The sequence below is a fragment of the Wyeomyia smithii genome, chromosome 1 (assembly GCF_029784165.1).
Source record: "Wyeomyia smithii strain HCP4-BCI-WySm-NY-G18 chromosome 1, ASM2978416v1, whole genome shotgun sequence".
Lineage (NCBI taxonomy): Eukaryota > Metazoa > Arthropoda > Insecta > Diptera > Culicidae > Wyeomyia > Wyeomyia smithii.
This window is the reverse complement of record NC_073694.1, coordinates 149523031-149546763: the sequence shown is the minus strand read 5'-3', so window position 1 is coordinate 149546763 and position 23733 is coordinate 149523031. Positions and strand designations below refer to the sequence as shown.

The 23733-nt window shown below is 37.5% G+C and overlaps 1 protein-coding gene and 2 long non-coding RNA genes across 4 annotated transcripts; 2 read left to right on the top strand and 1 right to left on the bottom strand.

Annotated features, from left to right (window-relative positions):
- Positions 1–338: 338 nt before the first annotated feature.
- Positions 339–766, bottom strand: LOC129719079 (uncharacterized). Its single transcript, XR_008727123.1, has 3 exons — positions 649–766; positions 499–588; positions 339–435 (listed from the first exon to the last, which is right to left on the bottom strand). It is a non-coding gene; the product is annotated as an uncharacterized LOC129719079 (long non-coding RNA).
- Positions 767–4325: 3559 nt separating this feature from the next.
- Positions 4326–5438, top strand: LOC129717265 (uncharacterized). The gene has a single exon (XM_055667126.1). The coding sequence runs from the start codon at positions 4326–4328 to the stop codon at positions 5436–5438; it is 1113 nt and encodes a 370-aa protein (XP_055523101.1).
- Positions 5439–19817: 14379 nt separating this feature from the next.
- Positions 19818–20475, top strand: LOC129717549 (uncharacterized). Of its 2 annotated transcripts, none has more exons than XR_008726697.1 (2): positions 19818–20083; positions 20235–20475. It is a non-coding gene; the product is annotated as an uncharacterized LOC129717549 (long non-coding RNA). The 2 variants fall into 2 exon arrangements; XR_008726696.1 differs by having other exon boundaries at positions 20146–20475.
- The last annotated feature ends 3258 nt before the right edge of the window (positions 20476–23733 follow it).

Here is a 23733-nt window from a genome sequence, read left to right as displayed (position 1 = left end):
TTGGATTTCAACATTTAGAATTGTCTTTTTGAACCGGGCTATGCACTTATTTAGTTTTTTTAAATGTGGACCATTTTCTTCCATCAACGGAAAGGTGAATTTAAAGCTATTTGCTATGTGGTTTGGGAAAACTCCTCTTTTGCGACAGCGAATAAGGAATGATTTTCTGTTTACTATGTTTCCTAATTTTTGGGTAACTTTAGCGTACTCTTTTAACCACTGTTTTGTTTCTACACCGTACTGAACCTCAATATTGCGATAGAAATTGACCTTTGGAGTATGTGCCATAGTATATACCTTATGTGGATACTTATCGACTGTGACGTACAACTCGGGGGAGGATTTTCGGCTATTCAGTCTATTTAGAGCAGCTAAACGATGTTTCGCTTCTACTATCCGACGTTTCGATGATTTATTTTATCTTTTTCAAGGATTCTGGAATGTTTTACATAAAATTTTTGTTATCTATACATAAATTGCATGTTGTGTTTGACTTACAGAGGCTATATCGTTTGTTGTTAATGTATGTATGCATGTAGTAATATTTGTCCTAATCTGTTTTCCTTACTAAAATGGCGTCAATTCTAACTATTGTCAAGATATATTATAAATTAAGCTTATTTGGATTATTATTTTAACACTACTCACTATAATATGTTATAACTTTATTTTCGCTATGTCTGTTTAAACTATTTATTTGTTGCCGGGTGAAAAAACTGGTCAGTACGGTTCAATTTGGCTTAAGCGTTCTATTTTAGCGTTGGTTTATCGTTTGCTTTGCTATCTGTACACTGTGTTGGTGTGTGGCAACTATGTTAGCTGATTTGACGTTTATGGATGAATGTATAACAGTTTTATTTAGCTGTGTTTTTAAGTGTGTGTATTACTCCTGCATATATCGAATTGAGTCCCTGTGTGTCTGTACGTTTGTTTATGCTGTTTTCGGTTGTCATAATATGGCATACTTCTAAGTACGGTAGTGACTGTTGTTTCTTATGTTTATCTAGGATTTTGGTGTGGTTCAAGTCGAACCGATGGTTTAACGTTATGCTGTGATTCATTAGTGCAGTTTTCTCCTTCAGTGTGGCTATTTGTGTATCCGTGTAATCAGTGTCAGTGGTGGTGGCTGTTTTTTCTGCTAATAACTTGTCCAGTGCATTGTAGTGTGTTTTATGTCCACTAATTCTCGTTTTTAGTTTGTTTGTTGTCATTCCAATATAGCATGCTTCGCAGTTTATGCAAGGTATGCTGTAGATGACGTTGCTTTGGAAGTCGTTGGTTACGGGATCTTTAACTTTGGTGAAAAGTTTACCTACGGTATTTATGTTATGTGTTGCCAGTCGTATGTTGGGGTATTCTTTTTTCAGGTGCTTGTCTATTTTATGAGACAAGTTCGGTATGTATGTTATAGAGCGGTAAGTATTTTCCAGGTTTTGCGAGTTGTTCGGCAGCGGTTCAGCGATGTTATTGTGTTGTTGTTTTCGGTTTATAAGTCTGCGCCGTAGACCTTTCGGGTAGCTATTGAGATTGAGTTGTTTGTCGATGATTGCATTAATTTCTGCATCTTCCAGGTTTGTAGACAGGCGTTGTACTCTGTTGATGAAATTCGTTGCAACATTGATTTTTGGTGCAACGGGTGTTGCGAATTGTAGTTGAGGAATCTTCCACTTGCGATAGGTTTCATGTACCATTCTGTTTTAATCTGTTGGTCGTCGGTTCGAATAAGGAGCATATCAAGAAATGGAATACGCTTATCTATTTTAGCTCGTATGTAAACTGTATGTGCGGGTTGTGGTTATTGAAAATGTCCATAACCTGTTGTATTTTGTCAGGGGGGATCGACATCAATAAATCGTCCACATATTTCCAAATAAATGGTGGTTTAAAATCTAGTATTCGTACTACGGAATCCAGTAGATTTTCCATTACTAGGTCGGCTAGCGCTGGGGACAAAGGGTTCCCCATGGCAGTTCCGAAGATCTGTTGGTAGTGCTGATTATTATAACGGAAGTAGCTCGAGTCTATACAAAATTCAACTATTTCTAAGAACAAATCCAAGTTAATGTTGGTATTTTGCTTAATTTGATTCTAGTTGTTGATTATGTCGTGCATAACAAGGTCTTCGGGTATTGACGTGAATAGGGATGTTACGTCCAAGGATATTAAAATATATCCTGGAGGCAAGGTCATTTTGTTCAGCAATTCGCAGCACGCGAACGAGTTTTTGATATTGTATTGGCTATGTATCGAACTATGGATTATTTTACTGACGAATTTGGATAATTGATATGATGGGGCTGTCATGTTTGGTACTACCGGGCGTAACGGAAGTCCTGTTTTGTGTGCTTTTGGTTGACCATATATTCTGGGGCAAACTGCGTTGTGGATAGATAGTTTTGAAGCTGTTTTTCTGTCTATTAATTTAAGTGTGAGTAGGCGTTGTACGAAGTTGTTATTCTTTTGTTGGAAACCTGATGTTGGATCACGTGGTACGCGTTGGTATGTATGTTCATTGTCTAGAATAAGCTTATTTTATAATATATCCTGACAGTAGTTAGAATTGACGCCATTTTAGTAAGGAAAACAGATTAGGACAAATATTACTACATGCATACATACATTAACAACAAACGATATAGCCTCTGTAAGTCAAACACAACATGCAATTTATGTATAGATAACAAAAATTTTATGTAAAACATTCCAGAATCCTTGAAAAAGATAAAATAAATCATCGAAACGTCGGATAGTAGAAGCGAAACATCGTTTAGCTGCTCTAAATAGACTGAATAGCCGAAAATCCTCCCCCGAGTTGTACGTCACAGTCGATAAGTATCCACATAAGGTATATACTATGGCACATATTCCAAAGGTCAATTTCTATCGCAATATTGAGGTTCAGTACGGTGTAGAAACAAAACAGTGGTTAAAAGAGTACGCTAAAGTTACCCAAAAATTAGGAAACATAGTAAACAGAAAATCATTCCTTATTCGCTGTCGCAAAAGAGGAGTTTTCCCAAACCACATAGCAAATAGCTTTAAATTCACCTTTCCGTTGATGGAAGAAAATGGTCCACATTTAAAAAAACTAAATAAGTGCATAGCCCGGTTCAAAAAGACAATTCTAAATGTTGAAATCCAACACACTTACTTTAAATTATCGTCACTGGAAAAACAAAAAGCCGTTGTAGAAACGAAGATCCACTCCTCAAATGTCACTGCACAAACATTAACTTCATTCTTCGATAGCCAAAACAAGTTTTACGATAAAAACGTTCGAGAAAAATGCAAAACAACGAAAAGGAAGTTCCAAAACATATTACAGAAAAAAATTAAAGCATCAAACGTAACAACTCTAGAAACCAACTCGAAAGCACTAAACAACGGTACAGACAAACAAATTCCGCCCGAAATGGAAATACTCCTTAGTTTAGGACCAAGTTTTGCCATCCCATCATCAACGATACAAAAAATACCATATTTCCACCTCATAGCAGAAATAGAAAACATACTAAAAACGAATCCCGATACAACAATACAAGACCGCACACGGTGCACAATCACCAACTCCATTTTGAACCATATCCACCACAATAAACATAGTTCCCCGAATGACGATAAACATAGATTTTATAAAAATGCTATAATAATAGTTAAGAATTTTTTTAAAAACAACCCGGACATATACGTATTAAAATCAGACAAAGGAAACAAAACAGTACTTATGCCAATGCAAGATTACTAATGCTACAACTAAAATGCTACAGCTTCTAGACAATGAACATACATACCAACGCGTACCACGTGATCCAACATCAAGTTTCCAACAAAAGAATAACAACTTCGTACAACGCCTACTCACACTTAAATTAATAGACAGAAAAACAGCTTCAAAACTATCTATCCACAACGCAGTTTGCCCCAGAATATATGGTCAACCAAAAGCACACAAAACAGGACTTCCGTTACGCCCGGTAGTACCAAACATGACAGCCCCATCATATCAATTATCCAAATTCGTCGGTAAAATAATCCATAGTTCGATACATAGCCAATACAATATCAAAAACTCGTTCGCGTGCTGCGAATTGCTGAACAAAATGACCTTGCCTCCAGGATATATTTTAATATCCTTGGACGTAACATCCCTATTCACGTCAATACCCAAAGACCTTGTTATGCACGACATAATCAACAACTGAAATCAAATTAAGCAAAATACCAACATTAGCTTGGATTTGTTCTTAGAAATAGTTGAATTTTGTATAGACTCGAGCTACTTCCGTTATAATAATCAGCACTACCAACAGATCTTCGAAACTGCCATGGGGAACCCTTTGTCCCCAGCGCTAGCCGACCTAGTAATGGAAAATCTACTGGATTCCGTAGTACGAATACTAGATTTTAAACCACCATTCATTTGGAAATATGTGGACGATTTATTGATGTCGATCCCCCCTGACAAAATACAACAGGTTATGGACATTTTCAATAACCACAACCCGCACATACAGTTTACATACGAGCTAGAAATAGATAAGCGTATTCCATTTCTTGATATGCTCCTCATCCGAACCGACGATCAACAGATTAAAACAGAATGGTACATGAAACCTATCGCAAGTGGAAGATTCCTCAACTACAATTCGCAACACCCGTTGCACCAAAAAATCAATGTTGCAACGAATTTCATCAACAGAGTACAACGCCTGTCTACAAACCTGGAAGATGCAGAAATTAATGCAATCATCGACAAACGACTCAATCTCAATAGCTACCCGAAAGGTCTACGGCGCAGACTTATAAACCGGAAACAACAACACAATAACATCGCTGAACCGCTGCCGAACAACTCACAAAACCTGGAAAATACTTACCGCTCTATAACATACATACCGAACTTGTCTCATAAAATAGACAAGCACCTGAAAAAAGAATACCCCAACATACGACTGGCAACACATAACATAAATACCGTAGGTAAACTTTTCACCAAAGTTAAAGATCCCGTAACCAACGACTTCCAAAGCAACGTCATCTACAGCATACCTTGCATAAACTGCGAAGCATGCTATATTGGAATGACAACAAACAAACTAAAAACGAGAATTAGTGGACATAAAACACACTACAATGCACTGGACAAGTTATTAGCAGAAAAAACAGCCACCACCACTGACACTGATTACACGGATACACAAATAGCCACACTGAAGGAGAAAACCGCACTAATGAATCACAGCATAACGTTAAACCATCGGTTCGACTTGAACCACACCAAAATCCTAGATAAACATAAGAAACAACAGTCACTACCGTACTTAGAAGTATGCCATATTATGACAACCGAAAACAGCATAAACAAACGTACAGACACACAGGGACTCAATTCGATATATGCAGGAGTAATACACACACTTAAAAACACAGCTAAATAAAACTGTTATACATTCATCCATAAACGTCAAATCAGCTAACATAGTTGCCACACACCAACACAGTGTACAGATAGCAAAGCAAACGATAAACCAACGCTAAAATAGAACGCTTAAGCCAAATTGAACCGTACTGACCCGTTTTTTCGCCCGGTAACAAATAAATAGTTTAAACAGACATAGCGAAAATAAAGTTATAACAAATTATAGTGAGTAGTGTTAAAATAATAATCCAAATAAGCTTAATTTATAATATATCTTGACAATAGTTAGAATTGACGCCATTTTAGTAAGGAAAACAGATTAGGACAAATATTACTACATGCATACATACATTAACAACAAACGATATAGCCTCTGTAAGTCAAACACAACATGCAATTTATGTATAGATAACAAAAATTTTATGTAAAACATTCCAGAATCCTTGAAAAAGATGAAATAAATCATCGAAACGTCGGATAGTAGAAGCGAAACATCGTTTAGCTGCTCTAAATAGACTGAATAGCCGAAAATCCTCCCCCGAGTTAGAGAATAACTTTTTTTTTCTTAAATATGCTCAAGTTGCGATGTATGAACGAAATGTAGCTAACAATGTTGTCTCTCATCAAAAAAATTTTTAGCCAATTCGGAGATGACCATTTTTTTCAATCGATGTTTTGTGTTTAAATTGCATTTTTTTTCAGTGTATGACTTGATGTATAATTTTTTCCATATTTTTTCATGAAAATTCATACAATTTCCTAAAAGTTACTTATAGAACATTTTTTTGTAGTATTTACCGTTTTTGAATTATATCGATTTACAAAAAATTGGCAAGAAAAGTTTCGCCCTATTCAGAAGACAGTCTAGACTAATTTTGGAAAAAGTAGGTATGCAGAGATGCTTAATTAGGTGATGTCTTCACACCCAAAAAGTTTCAACCAGTTTGGAGAGGGTGCTGCCAACCGCGGGTTCATTTGGCGCGAAATCCGTCACTACATAAACATATAAACTGCGGCCGAATCAAAACAAACAAGAGAACTGTCAAACGTAAGTTCGCAATGCGTTCCGCGCAAGGTTTCGCGTTTACTTTTTCTGAACCTGAAAGTTAAAAAAAAATTCCGCGTCAGCCTTTTCCGAACTACCGAGTTTACAAATAGTTTCGCGTGTTCTTCATCTGAACTCGAAAGTTCAAAAAAAGTTCCGCGTCAGACTTTTCTGAACTACCAAGTTCACATAAAGTTCCGCGTGTACTTTATCTGATATTCTAAGCTAAAAGACCCGGTATATTCCAAGCTATGAACAGGTAGGTAACGAAAAGAGGTCAGCACATCAAGTAAAATCGATGCTGAGCTCCTATAGCGGGAACGCAGCAATGGTATGAATCTAGGCTTCAAAGAGGGAGGACTCGAGTTCGAAGCTTGTGTAAAGTGGGTAAGTTGCAAAGAATCAGGGAATTCAATAATAAATAAAGCTACAATTATTCTTCTGATCTAGCATATTTCTCCAGTGTATGCTTATCATGGGATTATACCAACACGAATAAAATAAGTTAAAGGCAACGATAAATTGAAAAAAAAAAACAGAAGTTGTTTTTTATTTTGAGTTTTTTTTAGGGTTTCTGTTCAAGCTAAATAGCGTTTTGTGCAACGACTAAACCGAACTTAATGTGAACTTTTTTGTTCGGTTTAGAAGCTGCTTCGCACGCTACTCGAAGTTTATTCATCAAATGCGAACTTGAAAGTACGGTTAATTACTTAAAAAGTGGGCTGATTAGAAGTCTATTTATGATCGTTAGCTTGGCTGAGTAGTCTCTGGAATTAACTTTAATCCGAACTTTTGGTTACTTGAGAGGGCTTCAGCTGTTGCTCGTGCAGCAGGGGAGTTGAATTGATTACGGAAAGGGCTTTGATATAGAATCGGCTCCGATCCCGGTAACTTCAGTGCCCTGTCGATGAACGGTTTGTTCTGAAAGGTGAAAAACAGTTGCTGTTGGCGTTAGGCCAAAGGGGAGTGGGAATAAGAACGGTCCGAGTTTGATAATAACGGTAAACGTGTATTAAAAATCTTCCTGCAATATCATAAATGTACATCAGTCGGATTGCATGTGTTACTGGCAAATAACTTACGTTTAATGTTCTTACTCCTGTTTATCTGTCCCTTATTATGATTTTCTACTGCACTATATTCCCTGTGATTGCATAATAATATTGAATAAAGTTTTACTTCTTAAATCTTCCCCATTTCCAGTATTTTTACTTTTCGTATAAGCTATCCTCGTAATTTCACTGACACGAGAACACTTCTTTACTCTAAAGTAAGAAATAGCATGGTTTTAATTGTAGGGAATTATTCCATCTTTTTGCAAGCGCACTGGTAGATTTTAAGATTAACCTAGAATATCGTATCACCAATTAGCATGTAATTCACATATTTTTAAATCGATTATTAAAGTTTACCTAATTCTAAGAATACGTAATTAGTTTAGATTTTAAGTAGCCTTTAAGTATTAGGTTAAGCACTAGTAATAAATATTTTAGTTATAATCGTTAATAACTTCACACTTGATTAGTTTGCTTCTTTTCTTCTGCAATGATTAAGCAATAATGACCATGATCGATAATCTGCCGTTTTTCCCAGCGCAGTATAGTGAGTTTGATTTTCTCTTCGCCCGTGTAGATCAAGGTTGTGTATGCAGGTCGCCTTTGTGAGGTGCGCCGACCGAGGGGTCGTAACACTCCTCCCCAGGTACGCCAAGATTCTCGCTTACTTCCCTATCGCACCGAACATCTAGCACAGCAAGCTTCGTGGCAGGACGTTCATAAATGCCTGACATCATTTGCACCAGAGTCTATTATTATATAGAGTCGCACAAAGAGAAAATCTATCGTTCCGGCAGCACAGTTTTTGTACCGTTTGTTGCCAAGAACTCCGGACTACTTCGTGATAAGGGCGAATCTTTGCTTGTTTTTCTATCTAGTTTCGCCCTAATCACGAAGTAATCCGGAACTATACAGTACTGTTTTTCACCATATCGTTTTTTGAAATTCTTCACAAGGTATACAGTTTTGAGTCATCACTCCTATCATTATTACTTTGTTTATTTACATTGCTCGAATGGTACCCTTGTTTGACGTTAAATTGTAGAGCAACATGTCAAAAGGGTATATCTACTTTCATCGATTTTCTTGATTGACTTTTCATTTGTTTAATGGTTTAGCTAAAGTAACTATTCCCAACGTGGTTTTCATTTGAAAAGCTAGATTAGATTCTCCGCTATCAAATGGTGTAAAGGACATATGTTGAGTAACATGTCAAAAGGATCTATCTACTTTCATCGATTTTCTTGATTGACTTTTCATTTGTTTAATAGTTCAGCTAAAGTAACTATTTCCAACGTGGTTTTTATTTAAAAAGCTAGATTAGATTCTCCACTATCAAATGGTGTAAAGGACATATCATGAAACGTGTTTAATAAGCCATGGCGGTTGAAAGAAACCGATCGATCAAAAAATCGATCAAAGCACATAGATCCTTTTGACATGTTGCTCTACATATCATGAAACGTGTTTAATAAGCCGTGGCGGTTGAAAGAAAAATCGTTTGAAATCTGTCCACGTGGTATGTGGATGGCCCCTTATCGAGGGTCGTCCTTTTGGCCAACAGTTGCGTGTTAGTCCTGGGTGGACTATGACCACGATATCATTTACCTCTATCGATTTTACCTCGCTAAACCATTTCGTCCGTTTCGTCAATTCTGGCGTATAGTCTCGCATCCTTCTTCGCCAAAATATATTCACTTCTACCTGTAATGCGCACCGCGATCGACGTAAGACTATTGCACTATCGTCAAGGACAGTAGCCGGTTTGAGACCACTAGAAGAGCCCAACAGGAAATGTTTCGGTGTGAGAACGAGAATTTCTGGGTTCTCCACAGTTAACGGACGTGAGTTTATCACATGCTCCACTTCTATGAGCATATTGCGCAGGACTTCGTCAGTAGGATTTCGCCCAGGTTTCATCGCTGCGAAGTCTGTGTATAGTAAACAGAAGGTCAAGTTCCGAATCGGAATGTAGCACCAAGGCTTTGTTTTTTCATCGCTGCGAAATTCTTTTTTATTTACTGTATAAGCCTTTCCCAGGCTCCACCCATATGGTGACGCTGGTGGCAAAAGTGTCCATTCGGTATCAACACTGGTCATTTCTCTGATGACATGCTCTTGCTTCATATTTCTGAGTTCAGTCATGAGCTCATCACTCGCTGTTATCGGGCGCTAATTGCGCAAACTCCACAAACAACCGTGCAACTCCACAGCTTTGTTGACGCGAGTCTGTCAGGATTTTCAGCAGTTGTTTATCTATGTTTCGAACAAGCCAACACTGTCGAATGCGCCATAGTCGGTGCGAAACACCTCCCCCCCTCCGTGGACAAATGGCCATATAAATTCTTTTTTTTGTAAGGACCGTGGACATTCCACAACCCCCCCCCCCCCAAGCTGTCCACGTGGTATGTGGATGACCCCTTACTTCATACTGAACAAAATTTCAAGATAATCATTTCTCTGAACGATGAAATCACCATCGAGTGGCACATCTGTGGTAATATAAATAGTTATCCCAAACCATAAAGCTCTTCGCAGCTAACTTACTACATATACATAATGTTTGGGAAATTGACCCACCCAGCTGATCTTGCGGTACGATGCTGGCCTAAAAAGCCAGTTGTCGTAAGATTCAGTCGATAGGATCAAAGCGCTATGATCCCGCAGTTGTCCGCCTGGACATTAAAACAGTTGACTGTAAAGTCTGTGTATAATAAACAGAAGGTCGAGTTCCGAATCGGAATGTAGCACCAAGACTCTGCTTTGTTTGGAAAATTTCAGTTTATTATGAAAATACGCTTTTTTTCTGAGTTGTTTGTGGTTCTTCAGCAACAAACATAGATTTACTGAAATATAAGATCGATGTGACATAATTTAATCTTTGACATCAAAGAGATTAACTGAATAAGTTAGAAGTTATCTCCGTCCTTTGAATTATTCAACCCATGGAAATGAATGGAAATGGAAAAAATGTGACCATAACCATAACTTCACGCTTGTCCACGCTTGTCCACGGCAGGGGGTAGAGGAAATGATAATTTCCAAGTGGATTTTTTTTGCAAAAAATGGAGATCTGCTAAAATAGTTGTCTTGTTATAAAAATTATAACTGATATTCTGGTTTTAGAGTCATTATCGTCTATAGTTTAGATAAATTACGAATAATTTTATTCGTGGCCTCATAATTTTTTTAAAACGTTCATCAAGCATGTTGAGAACCTTTCAAGAATTTCAGTTAAAATAGTATACTTTTTTGTGTTTTTGCTAGTAGAGGTTACCTACCTTACCAAACAGTCCCAAGCCGTGGTGTGGCCTTTGCTGTACGTAATAGTCGTCTCCATTCCACTCGGTCCATGGCTGCAGTTCGCCAGCTCTGCAGTCTGCCTAAGGTCCGCAGGTCGTCTTCCACCTGATCGATCCACCTTACCCGCTGTGCACCTCTCCGTCTCGTCCTTGACGGATTGGTTTCAAGAACCATCTTTACCGGGCTGTCGTCCAATATCCTTACAACATGCCCAGCCCACCGCAACCTGCCTACCATAGCGGTGTGGAAGATAGATGGCTCACCAAGCAGCTCCTGCAGTTCGTGGTTCATTCGCCTTCTCCACACTCCGTTTTCCATCTGCAGTCCACCGAAGATGGTACGCAACACCTTCCGCTCGAAGACCGCAAGGGCGCGTTGGTCATCCACAAGCAAAGTCCATGTCTCATGCCCGTAGAGGACTACCGGTCTGATCAGCGCCTTGTGTTTGTGGTGCGGCGACGAATTCTACTCGATCGGAGCGTCCTCCGGAGACCAAAGTATGCACGACTTCCTGCCATAATGCGCCGTTGAATTTCTCTGCTGGTATCGTTGTTGGCAGTTACCAGTGAGCCCAGATACACGAACTCGTCGACCACCTCGATTTCATCACCACCAGCTTGAACTCGAGGTGGGAGGTTAGCACTGTCTTCTCGTGAACCCCTTCCTTTCATGTACTTCGTCTTCGATGCAGTGATGACCAGTCCAATCCGTTTGGCTTCAGCCTTTAGTCCGATGTACGTATCCGCCATCTTCACAAAGGTCCGAGCCACAATGCCGATATCGTCGGCGAAACCAAACATGTGATGTGTGGGCACGTTATAGTTGCGGCATTTCTGCATAACCTGCCGAACCGCCAATATCTGATCCGTGGTGGTGCGGGCACTCATGAATCCCGCTTGGTAGTGCCCCACGAACTGTTTTGCAAATGGTGATAGTCGACAGCAGAGTATTTGGGAGAGTACCTTGTAGGCGGCGTTCAGCAGAGCCATTGCCCGATAGTTGCAGCACTCCAGCTTGTCGCCCTTTTTTATAGATGGGGCACATAATACCCTCCATCCACTCCTCCGGTACTCGTTCTTCCTCCCAAACCTTGACAATGACCCAGTGCACGGCTCTAGCCAGTGCGTCTCCACCGTATTTCAATAGCTCGCTGGGAAGTTTGGTCCACTCCAGCAGCTTTATTGTTTTTTAGCCGGCCAATCTCCTCCTCCACCTCCAGGAGATCGGGGGCTGGAATCCTGATGTCTTCTGCTCGTGCACCAAGGTGAGTTGCCATACCGTCCTCGCGCTCTACTGTATCGCCGTTTAGATGCTCGTCGAAGTTCTGCTTCCACCTTTCGATCACCTCACACTCGTCTGTAAGGAGGTTGCCGTCCAAGCTCCTGCACATATCGGCTTGCGGCACGAAGCCTTTGCGGGAGCTGTTCAGCTTCTCGTAGAACTTCCGAGTGTCGTTAGCTTGGTACAGCTCTTCCATCACTACGCGATCTCGGTCCTCTAGCTGCGCTTCTTCCTTCGGAGGGCCGAGTTTTAGCTGTTCCATGCCTGTCGGTATCGTTCCACGTTCGCTCTCGTACGGTGTTGCAGCATTCTCGCCCATGCAGCATTCTTCTCCTCGACTAACCGTTTGCATTCCCCGTCAAACCAGTCCTTTCTAGGAATCGGGACCCTTGTACCTAGTAGCGCTACAGCAGTGCTACCTATGGCGGATCGGATGCTCCTCCAGCCATCTTCAAGGGTAGCTGCGCCAAGCTGCTCTTCCGTGGGTAGCTCTGCCTCCAGCATCTGCGCGTATTCCTGTGCAGCCTCGGCGTCCCGCAGTTGCTCAATGTTTGGTCGCGGCGTTCAACTTCGGCGGGTGTTACACACCGTTGATAGTTTCGAGCGCATGCACACAGCTACTAGGTAGTGGTCCGAATCTATATTCGCACTGCGGTAGGTGCGAACGTTGATGATGTCGGAGAAGAACCTGCCGTCGATTAGAACGTGGTCGATTTAATTCTCTGTCTGTTGGTCGGGTGATCTCCAGGTGGATTTGTGGATACCTTTGCGGGGGAAGAAGGTACTTCGGACTACTATACCACGGGAGGCCGCAAAGTTTACGCACCGATGGCCGTTATCATTCGACACGGCATGCAGGATACCCAACCAGCATACATTGTTAGGGATACCATCCGTCCTGATTTAGCAGGACATGTCCTGATTTTGAGATCATATTTGGGCGTCCTGATTTATTTTTCATATTCCAGCATTTGTCCTGATTTTCATAAGACATGCAATTATCTTCAATCACCAAGCTCATATTTCAAGGCACAAGTCGGTAAGTTTTTAACAGAATCGTGAATGTTGCCTGATATTAGAAATTGTTGGAGATTGCCCAGTATTTTTTTTTCATTTCTGGTTGCCAGTTCGAATTCGTCGCTGGACAAATAAAAACAAAAGGACATTTTTCTCCGATAAAATACTTAAAGTAAGATTTTATGAGGTAAAATTTGAAGTGATGACCGTTTCGCGGGCTGAAGAAATAAAGGGGCCTATTACAGTCAACGAGGTGAGCAGCGAGTTACTCGCCTGACCAATTTAGATACAACAGATGGTGAGTCGGCTGGATCTTGGACGAGTAGCTCGACTGCGAAACTGCTCCACTCAGCTGTCACCAGCCAAATTTCACTCGCGTTTCCTAATACAACATTTTGCTCGTCAGTGACTCCAGGCGAGGCAAATTGCAAATTGCTTTGTAATCGGTCCCAAAATCAGGAAAAATCTATAATGCAGAATTGAAATATCTGGGAGATCAGATATTAAACCTGTCTTTCTTGATACATGTTCAATAATGTAAATAATTCTGATAAATCTCGATACCTTACCACACAACGCTCACTGCGTGAATTATTTCTTTGGTTAAGCCTGAGTAAAGTGAATAGTGTTGAACATTTGACAATTTTTATATTTAATTTTAAACACTTTACGTGTGCTGAATTCTTTGGAGACATACAAATTCCTAAAACTTCAAATTTGCTTGATAAAATTGGATCGTTCGAGATACATGTTGAATAAATTAACAACCGAATAGCATTTTGAAGTGCAAATCACATACCACCAGTTTGAACCAGAATAAAAATAATTTGGATCAAATTTGTGCCGAAAAACTAGATGTCCTGATTTGTACCTCTGACCAGATGGTATCCCTACACATTGTTGCAATGAAGCAAATGCAACTCTCAATGCAGCATTCAAAGATTGTAATAATTCGCATCCGTTACTTTTATTCAACTTGTAAATAAGCGAAAAAGCGCAAGTGGAGCCTATATACAACTAACAGTGCAATGTGAAATTATCATCAGCATCGATAACCGCTGCAGCATAGGAAGAAAAGAGAGGAGAAATGAAATTTATTTTGTTCACCTTTACTCTCATTACTCTTCGGTGATGGTGTCGCGAAGTTTCATATAACTACATACATTACAAAAAACTTCAAACATATCGAAATTTTACTTTACTTACACTTCTGACAGGTATGTAATTCTACCTGCGATTAAAGTGTTACCGTGCAAAATGTTTTTATGTTTTTACTTAGTGATTATTCACGCGCCTGTTATGAAGTGTTGTAAAAGAAATTTTATGATTCAAACTCGGCAAATCATAAACAATGTTTTGAGAAAAGATAGTTCAAAAAAGTTATCAACTACGAATGTTTTACTATCTATTTCTGTGTTTTAATGTATACTTTCGATCGACAATCAGTTTCACTGCAGCTGATGTGTGTAAATCGGTTAAAAAGAAAAATAGTACTTGCATAGCAAAAGACACAATTATGGGTCACTTTTGGCCTTGAAGATCATTTAGTTTATAAAACCATCAAAATCCATCACAAAAGTTATTTTATTGATGTAATAGCTTGATAATAAGTTATTTTATTAGGTCGTGATGTATTTTCATGCAAAAGAAATCAAAATAGCCAAAATATGGACTGACCCACAAATGTGCACCACAAAACGTAACATTACTACAATTATGGGTCACTTCACTTATTGCACCGAGCAGAATTATTGTTTTTAGTAACATCTTCAACATTAAATCATTTCAATCGTATGAATAGGGTTACAATGGAGTTATAAAAAATACCACTGTCAATGAAAATTGTTCAGTTTCGTGAGAATAGACGTATTTGCGTAAAAGTGACCCAGAATTGTGGAGGCACTGTAAATGCCATTCGACCCTTTGGAGTACTTTTATACTTTCGGTTTTGCCAGTAATTGCTATACCTTTCTAGGAGAAAGGCAAAAAATGAATTTAAAATAAAACTAATCTTAAAAGATATACACCTATCTTACTGACTATGAAGTGAGCTTATCGTTGTAAATGAGGATTGCAACGATTTTTGTCGCAACTTATTGATAATTTGGTTTGACATATTTTCTAATGTTTCCACATCAGTAAGCTTATCTAGTTCATTCGTGCTAAACCAGCGAGGACGCTTCAATATCATTCTCAAAAGTTTGTTCTGATCTAGCTCGCGAGATAAACAAATTTTTGGACAACGATTCCGATGTTAAGATATTTCTCATAAATAGCATTTACGGAAATACTTTTATAAAATCGACATGGAACATGTGCGTCTTAAAATATAGATAGAAACCGAAATATTTCGCGTATTGTTTGTAAGTTAGGAGTTTTGTTCGCGCAATAAGCTTCGTGATATTCAAGTTTAAGTTCCGCGTTATATATTGCATCATTTACTAAAAAGTGACCAGAGCTGTATACTTTCATATTAATACAATTCTTATCCTGTGATACTCGTTGAGATGCAGTGGTACCTGCGGTCTCTAAACAAAATGACCATCATCTCCCCTTTTCCTTCCCGCAAGTAGTACCGCCTTTTTCGTGGCCGGCGTCGTTATCGGTAAAAGTATTGTGAACCAGTGAAAATTACACAATGAGAATATAATGCTAATCCCAAGCACCATTCATCTGATTCATTTTGCAATTTTATTGGTGCTATGCTATGCTAGTTCCAAGCGAAGTGAAATTTCTACAGGTTACGTTTTTCACGCGCGTGAAAAAATGAACATTTGTTATTAGATTTTCACTTCGCTTGAAACTCTAAACAGGGCTTATGATTTTAAAAAGCTTCCAGTTATATCAGGATGCATTTTGGATTATTTTGCTCCTGGGGTTTAGAATCGCTTCAGTTAAATTAAAGTTGTGTTGTTTTGAGCGCATTTGGTTATTTCACGCAAAGCATGAAACCATGTACTTAATTTTTTAGTATATGCTTCACAGTTACTCGGCGTTATTCTGATTTCTTAAATTAAACGTTTGGAATGCGTTTGATAATATGCATGAAAATTTTTGAAATGACAATCGGGTCCCATTTAAAAGGTGATCTCTGTTCTTTGGACAAAAATTAAAACTTTCTTTTTTTTTAAATAGGTTCGAACCATTTCAAGAATTTTGTATAACTCCTTTTCATTTTCAAGGTTTTCTTATCGTCAATGCGTGGACGGCCCCTATAGCAATTTCAAGAAAATCTGCTTCGTCTGCTGAAATTTGGTGAACAACCCTAGTTTTGGTATTAAGGAGGTAAATATAAATCTGTGCGATGTTCTAAAGCGGATGCATTTATTCATAGGGTAATGTATCATGATCCGACCAATTTAGACTATTTTCCAGGTACATCGCTTTTCATGTCACATTTTCACCAATAATTTAACTTGTAATCATGAATAATATATATTTATCGTAAAAGTCTATCTGTCTAGTTTTCAAAAATAACAATTTATAGCAAATCTGACGTAAATTCATTTAAATATATCGTTTTTCCTGACCATAGAATTTGTATCATGATCGAACCAGGGTGAATCATGATCGGATCAAAAAATGTATCATAATCGGACCAGTGTGCTCCTGAGACTTCAAGAGATTTTTTTTTCTCGAGAAAACACCAGATCACGGCGTTTTACTCAAGTCTAAGATATTTGGTGTCAACAAAAATTTCCATATCGACAATTGCATGAACTGTGCCTTTCGTCATCAGTCGAAAAAGTGAGACTTAAAGCGGTCAATTTAAGACACTGCTTCCTTAAGTTTGATTGAGTTGGAATTTTGTATGAGGACATTTTTCGGAGAGACGAAACTTTTAAGCCTTATCGCTAAACGAAATTCAAAGATTAATTTTTTGCCCTACGTTTCCTTTGCCGCAGCTCAAAAAGTAGTTAGTCTCAAAGAGAGTCTTCCCAAGCAGCACACATTGTTGCAATGAAGCAAATGCAACTCTCAGTGCAGCATTTAAAGATTGTAATATTTCACATCCGTTACTTTTATACAACTTGTAAATAACCGAAAAAGCGCAGGAGGTGGAGCCTATACGCAACTAACAATGCTGTGTGCAAACATCATCAGCATCGATAACCGCTGCAGCATAGGAAGGAAAGAGAGCATAAATAAAGTTTATTTTGTTTACCTTTACTCTCAGTACTCTTCGCTGATGGTGTCGCGAAGTTTCATACAACTACATACGTTATAAAAAACCTTGAATATATCGAAACTTTTCTCTACTTACACGTCTAATAGGTACGTCATACTACCTGCGATTAAAAATTTACCGTACAAAACATGTTTTTACTTCCTAATTATTCACGCGCCTCTTATGAAGTGTTGTAAAAGGAATTTTATGAATCAAACTTCCCAAATTATAAACAATGTTTTGGGAAAAGATAGTTCAGAAAACTATACTCAGTGGATATGAAGTGTTAATTATGCGAAATAGGAAATAACAAAACCATGTTTCCAACAATAATATTTTATCATTCATATTTATTAAAGATAGCTGTTTACTGAGTCTTAATTTTAGCAAATATATGGTTCAAAAAGATGTTGCTATACGTTTTCATCACTAGGTTGCTTTCCTTGAAAGAAAACATTTGTAAACAACAATATGCAACATCATGTGACATTATCGTTATTTAAAAGTATCATAAAATATGTAGTTGGATTTAGATTGCAGAAAACTATTAAGCAATTCCTAGTGTTATTACGAGAATAATACAAGTAAATAACATAATGTTGCTCAATATTTTTAAATTTCTTCATAGTAACCGAAAAGTTTCATGCACCGTTAAAAAGTTTCAAAACAACAAATATCGAGTAGTCTAATTTCAAAACATGTTGCAGGTGCTGCTTGGGTTGTTACTGAAAAATAATTTTGATATACATATTATCATTAGATCAGTGCTTCCTACATAAGGATGACACTGAGTTATATTTTCCCTATTTAAAGCAGAGTGGGCTATTTATAGTGAAGTTTCAAATGGTTTTGCTTTAGTTTGCGAAGCTAACGTCGTTTTAGAGAGGTTTTATTCTATAAAAAATAAGCTTCATCATTTATATTCAGTTCCAATCAATTAAACGTGAAATCCTTCATTGGATATATTAAGCATAAGCAAAGTAAAACGGTGATGTCTCAGAAGTAGGCTGGTCCGATCATGGTTCAAAGCTGGTCCGATCATGATACAAAACAGGCTTTCGCGTTTCACCAATAATTCAAACTTTAAAGCAAATATTTCATATAAAAAGTGTTCCTACATTGAATTTAAATGTTACAGAAGCATATTACTGGAAAATATACTGCAATCTTTAAATATTCGATTCTAAAATCACTGCTTGAAAACAAGACTTGGTAACAATTGTAAGGACAAATTGTGCTCGAAAATAGACCATTTTTTAAAACTTTTTTAATAATAGTAATACTTAAGTAATCTAAATGAAACCTTCTGAACATCATCAGAAAAAGTTTTTTGATGATGCGGGTACATATTTGATAGTTTTTTTTTCAATACTTGAGAAATCTCGCATATAAAAAAATGGTCCGATCATGCTACATTTTCTGACTGGTCCGATCATGATACAACACCCTACATCAGACCCAACGTTGCAAATTTTTTACTTATCTTGGCAAGTTTTGAAACTAATACTAAATTCAGGAGTTAACCGCATCAAATTCGAAGTATTGCGTGATTTTGATATCATTCTGTTTCGACACCCGAACAATAAAATGATAACAGACTACCCACTTATCGGATGTAAGGGAGAAGTGGGTCGCCTTTGTACAAGCGGGGGCTGGGGAACCATAGTAAGTGTGTGCAATACACACGCAGAGATGCCAGACTTTTTTTTGGCAAGTCTGTATAATCCATAAAAATGTCTGTATAAGTCTGTATACCGCTGCGAAAAAAAGTTACCGATACATTGATACCTAATTATTTGTCGACCTGTCAGATTGTTTTGTTTTATTGCTTGTTTTGATTGTTCTTTTTCGAGTCTATCATAGTTGGTCGATTAATCGATAACTAATTTATCTTTTAAATCTAAGTAACACATAGAAGTAAGAGTCTTTCCCGTGATAAAAATCGTCGTTCGTCGTAATGTAGCTAAACTGATACATGATAGCAGAAGTCTCGCGGTTATAAAAATAGTACCTTCAAGGTTTGGGACATTTTAAGCAATTCTTCAACGTTGGATATTGCTCCGAATAGAACAAACGGTCTTTTCACCAATATAACCTGCATGGCAATCGATCGAGACAATCAGCTGTTTGTTACTGGGGGCGAAACAGGCAGATTAGTGCCCACGGGGCCGATAAAAACACCCATAGCCTGACTCGATTCCCGTTGTCATGATTTCACTCTCAAAAACGCAAGATTAATATGTTCAGCAAAGTGTTCAGTTCCTAGTTCACTTTTTCCAGCAACGGCTATAGTGACTTTTGGTTTTTGTGTTCGTTTTTTTGTGTATACTGGTAAAACCATTATGTAGAATATCAGATATCTGTGTAATATCTGTATTATACTAAATGTCTGTATAAAATCTGTAGGCTTATGCGTGTCTGTATCGCAACACAGAAAGTCTGTATAATACAGATTTGTCTGTATATCTGGCATCTCTGTACACACGATACACCATACACGAGATCCAGTCACGGGCAATTTGGCCGCCGCAGGTGAGGGGGTAGCAAAGACGACAATAATAGAGTGTGTTTCCAACAAGAAAGCGAACAGGTACTTGCTTGAAAGCAACCTACAAGAAGTGAGCCGGATTTCCTGATGTTCGTAAAAAATAACTGAAAACGAATAAAATAATTTAAATTGATTTCTGTAATAAATATTTTTGAGTGAGTGACTCTATTTCTCGCTAGCTGGATAAAATCAAAATCTGCTTGACAATCTGTGAAAACATGTCGATTGGGTATTTTTACTCTAACAGGTTTGTTTCAGTGCAAATTTTGCTCCACGATCTATAAAATAAACTAATAAAAATTGGTTTAGGATCCATCTAGTGCGCATCGAGTTACGGGACGTAACAAATTATTTAAAGCCTGATAAGAGTTTTCGTGACTTTGTTTTTTTTTTCGCAGAAATCCACCAGGGCGAAAAGAATCCAATCGAAAATCAAGTGCCGTTCGGCCTCCCGTGGTTTTTGTTTTGCGCTGTGTTGTGTATCTCCATGTGTTTAAGTCTGCATTAAGCATAGCGCGTATACGATCAGACATTATAACTATTACAATACAATTTTCTGTGAACTCTCGTGAATATACTTAGTATTTGTACTGTTGAACTACTTATTTCCAAATAAATTTCTTTTCATATTTCCGGCAATCTGTATTTTTCAAATCTACACATAGCCTTGGCTTAGAGATGTAATTTTTTTTATAATCAACATTAAAATATGCAATTTATTTGTTATCTGTAAAGTAAAAAAACACATTTTTGTGAATCCATTGGTCAATACAACATAGGTGGTTATTAGTTGTGTCATGTTAACAATGCGTCTCCACTATGTTCTGAATGTTTTGTGAATTCGGTAAACAACTAACACGACCAACACACTTTAAAAATTTCGCCGAATCTCGGCATTATTTGTGCCGAGATTTGGACAGCCGAGTGCTCAGCAACTATTTCGGCTGAATTTATTTTCCCGAGAATTTCCGGAAACCAGCATTTGACAGATGTCATTTTATGCCGAAAATCTTGGTAGGCATTTTACTGCGCTTTCGGCAGATATAACCGAGAGGCGGCATACTAGTCTAACGACTTCTCGGTTATATAAGCTGAAGGTTTCGGAACAATAGAGGTGATTTTCCAGCGGAATCCAATTGCAGAGAATAATTTCGCTGAGAATTCAGTAGTTTTCTTTCAAAAGATAAATTATAAGCTCGATGAGTTTTACTAAGAAAGTAATTTATTAATTTTGAGTATTGAATGTTTACGAAATATTCAAAAGTTTCACGTCCTCCGCTTGTAGTTTCTGTTGAACCGCGTCCATTTCACTTCGAGGTGCTTTTTCTGCTTAGTGTTTGTTTGCACAGGCGTCGCACGATTTGTTTTTTTTTTTTTTTTTTTAAGGGGGGATTTGTTAGTAGCTTAAGTATTTATGATAAATATTAGTAAATAATGAGTATGTGTGTCCAATCACAAATGGTGACTTCTCAACACTGTTAGAAATTTGTAATTTTAATTGTTAGGATTTGTTTGCTTTCGCAATTAGGACTTATCATTCGTAGGGATTTAAACCTACTTGTCAGAAAAGGGGAAGTAAACTTACAACTAACTTAATTGCTAACTTTTTCCTTTTACGGAAATGCTTGTGTCATCGCAGAACAATGACTTTGTGCATCCTGGAGGCAAATCAGGAAGATCTGAAGTGAATATGTTGTACAGGACTGGACCCAAGACTGAACCTTGAGGCACACCTGCTCTGACAGGAAATCTATCAGATTTTGAATTCTGATAGACAACCTGCAGAGTTTGATCAGTAAGATAATTTTTTAAAATTTTGATTAGGAGAATTGGAAAATTAAAAGTTTGCAATTTCGCAATCAAACCTTTATGCCAAACACTGTCGAATGCTTTTTCTATGTCTAAAAGAGCAGCTCCAGTGGAATAACCTTCAGATTTGTTAGCTCGTATCATATTAGTAACTCTGAGCAATTGATGAGTTGTGGAATGCCCATGGCGAAATCCAAACTGTTCATTTGCAAAAATTGAATTTTCGTTGATGTGTGACATCATTCTGTTAAGAATAACTCTCTCAAACAGTTTACTTATTGAAGAAAGCAAACTGATTGGTCGATAACTTGAAACTTCAGCTGGGTTCTTATCCGGTTTTAAAATGGGAGTAATTTTTGCATTTTTCCATAATTTGGGAAAATATGCAATTTTGAAGCAGCAATTGAAAATTTTCACTAAAAAATCCATTGTGCTCTCAGGGAGATGTTTGATTAGTATATTAAAGATTCCATCGTCACCAGGTGCTTTCATATTTTTGAAATTTTTAATAATTGATTTAATCTCATTCAAGTTAGTTTCAATTATTTCTGCAGGTAAAAAATTCTGGGAAGAAATTAAATCAAATTGACGTGTGACTTCATTTTCAATTGGACTCACAAAATTCAAATTTGAGTTATGAACACTCTCAAACTGCTGAGCAAGTCTTTGAGCCTTTTGTTCATTGGATACAAGAAAGCGTTCACCATCTTTTAAAACTGGAATAGGCTTTGAAGGTTTCTTAAGAATCTTCGACAGCTTCCAAAATGGTTTTGAATATGGTTTCAATTTTTCAACTTTAGTCTCAAAATTTTGATTTCTCAGAAGAGTAAATCTATGTTTAATCTCTTTCTGTAAATCTTTATAAATAGTTTAAAAAACAGGGTCACGAGAACGTTGATATTGACGTCTGCGGACATTTTTCAAACGAATTAGAAGTTGAAGATTTTCGTCAATTATTGGTGAATCAAATTTCACTTGAGCCTTTGGAACAGAATAATTCCTGGCATCAACAATTGCACATTTTAATGCTTCCAAAGCGGAATCAATATTCACTTCGTTTTGCAAATCAAGCTCATTATTGAAATTTCTCTCAATATAATTTTTGTATCTTTCCCAATTAGCTTTGTTATAATTAAAAACAGAGCTCATAGGGTTTAAAACTGATTCATGTGATAAAGAAAAAGTTATTGGAAGATGGTCAGAATCAAAGTCAGCATGTGTGATCAAATCACTACATACATGACTTTGATCTGTCAGCACCAAATCAATTGTTGAAGAGTTTCTTACAGAAGAAAAGCATGTAGGACTATTCGGAGACAAAATAGAATAGTATCCTGAAGAACAATCATTGAATAAAATTTTGCCATTGGAATTACTTTGAGAATTATTCCATGAACGATGTTTAGCGTTAAAATCGCCGATTATGAAAAATTTCGAACGATTTCTGGTGAGTTTTTGTAAATCACCTTTAAAATAATTTTTGAGCTCGCGTGTGCATTGAAATGGTAAATATGCTGCGGCAATAAATAAAATCCCAAGTTCAGTTTGAACTTCAATTCCCAAAGTTTCAATAACTTTCGTCTCAAGATGGGGAAGAGCACGATGTTTGATTCGGCGATGAATAACAATTGCACAGCACCGCCGGAACCCTGAATCCTATCATATCTATGAACCACGTAATTGGGATCATATTTTAATTTTATGTTAGGTTTCAAAAATGTTTCAGTAATAATTGCAATATGCACATTATTTACTGTTAAAAAATTAAAAAGCTCATTCTCATTGGCCTTCAATGAGCGAGCATTCCAATTTAATATCCTAATTGTTTTATTTAAAATCATTGCTAAATTTTAAATTAGAAACAATTTTAATAGTAAAATTTGTGCCTATTTGAATGGCTTCAAACATTGATTTTGCCTGCAACATGGCGTTCATAAGATCGAACATTGCCTGTTGCAAAAAAGAAAGTTTACCTGCCGTAATAGGCCCCAGGCAGTTGACATTAGAAAAAATATTTTCGGCAGCAATATTAGCTGGAGTAATAGGTGTACAATTATTTTCTAGCGTGTTTTGCTTACCCATATTAAC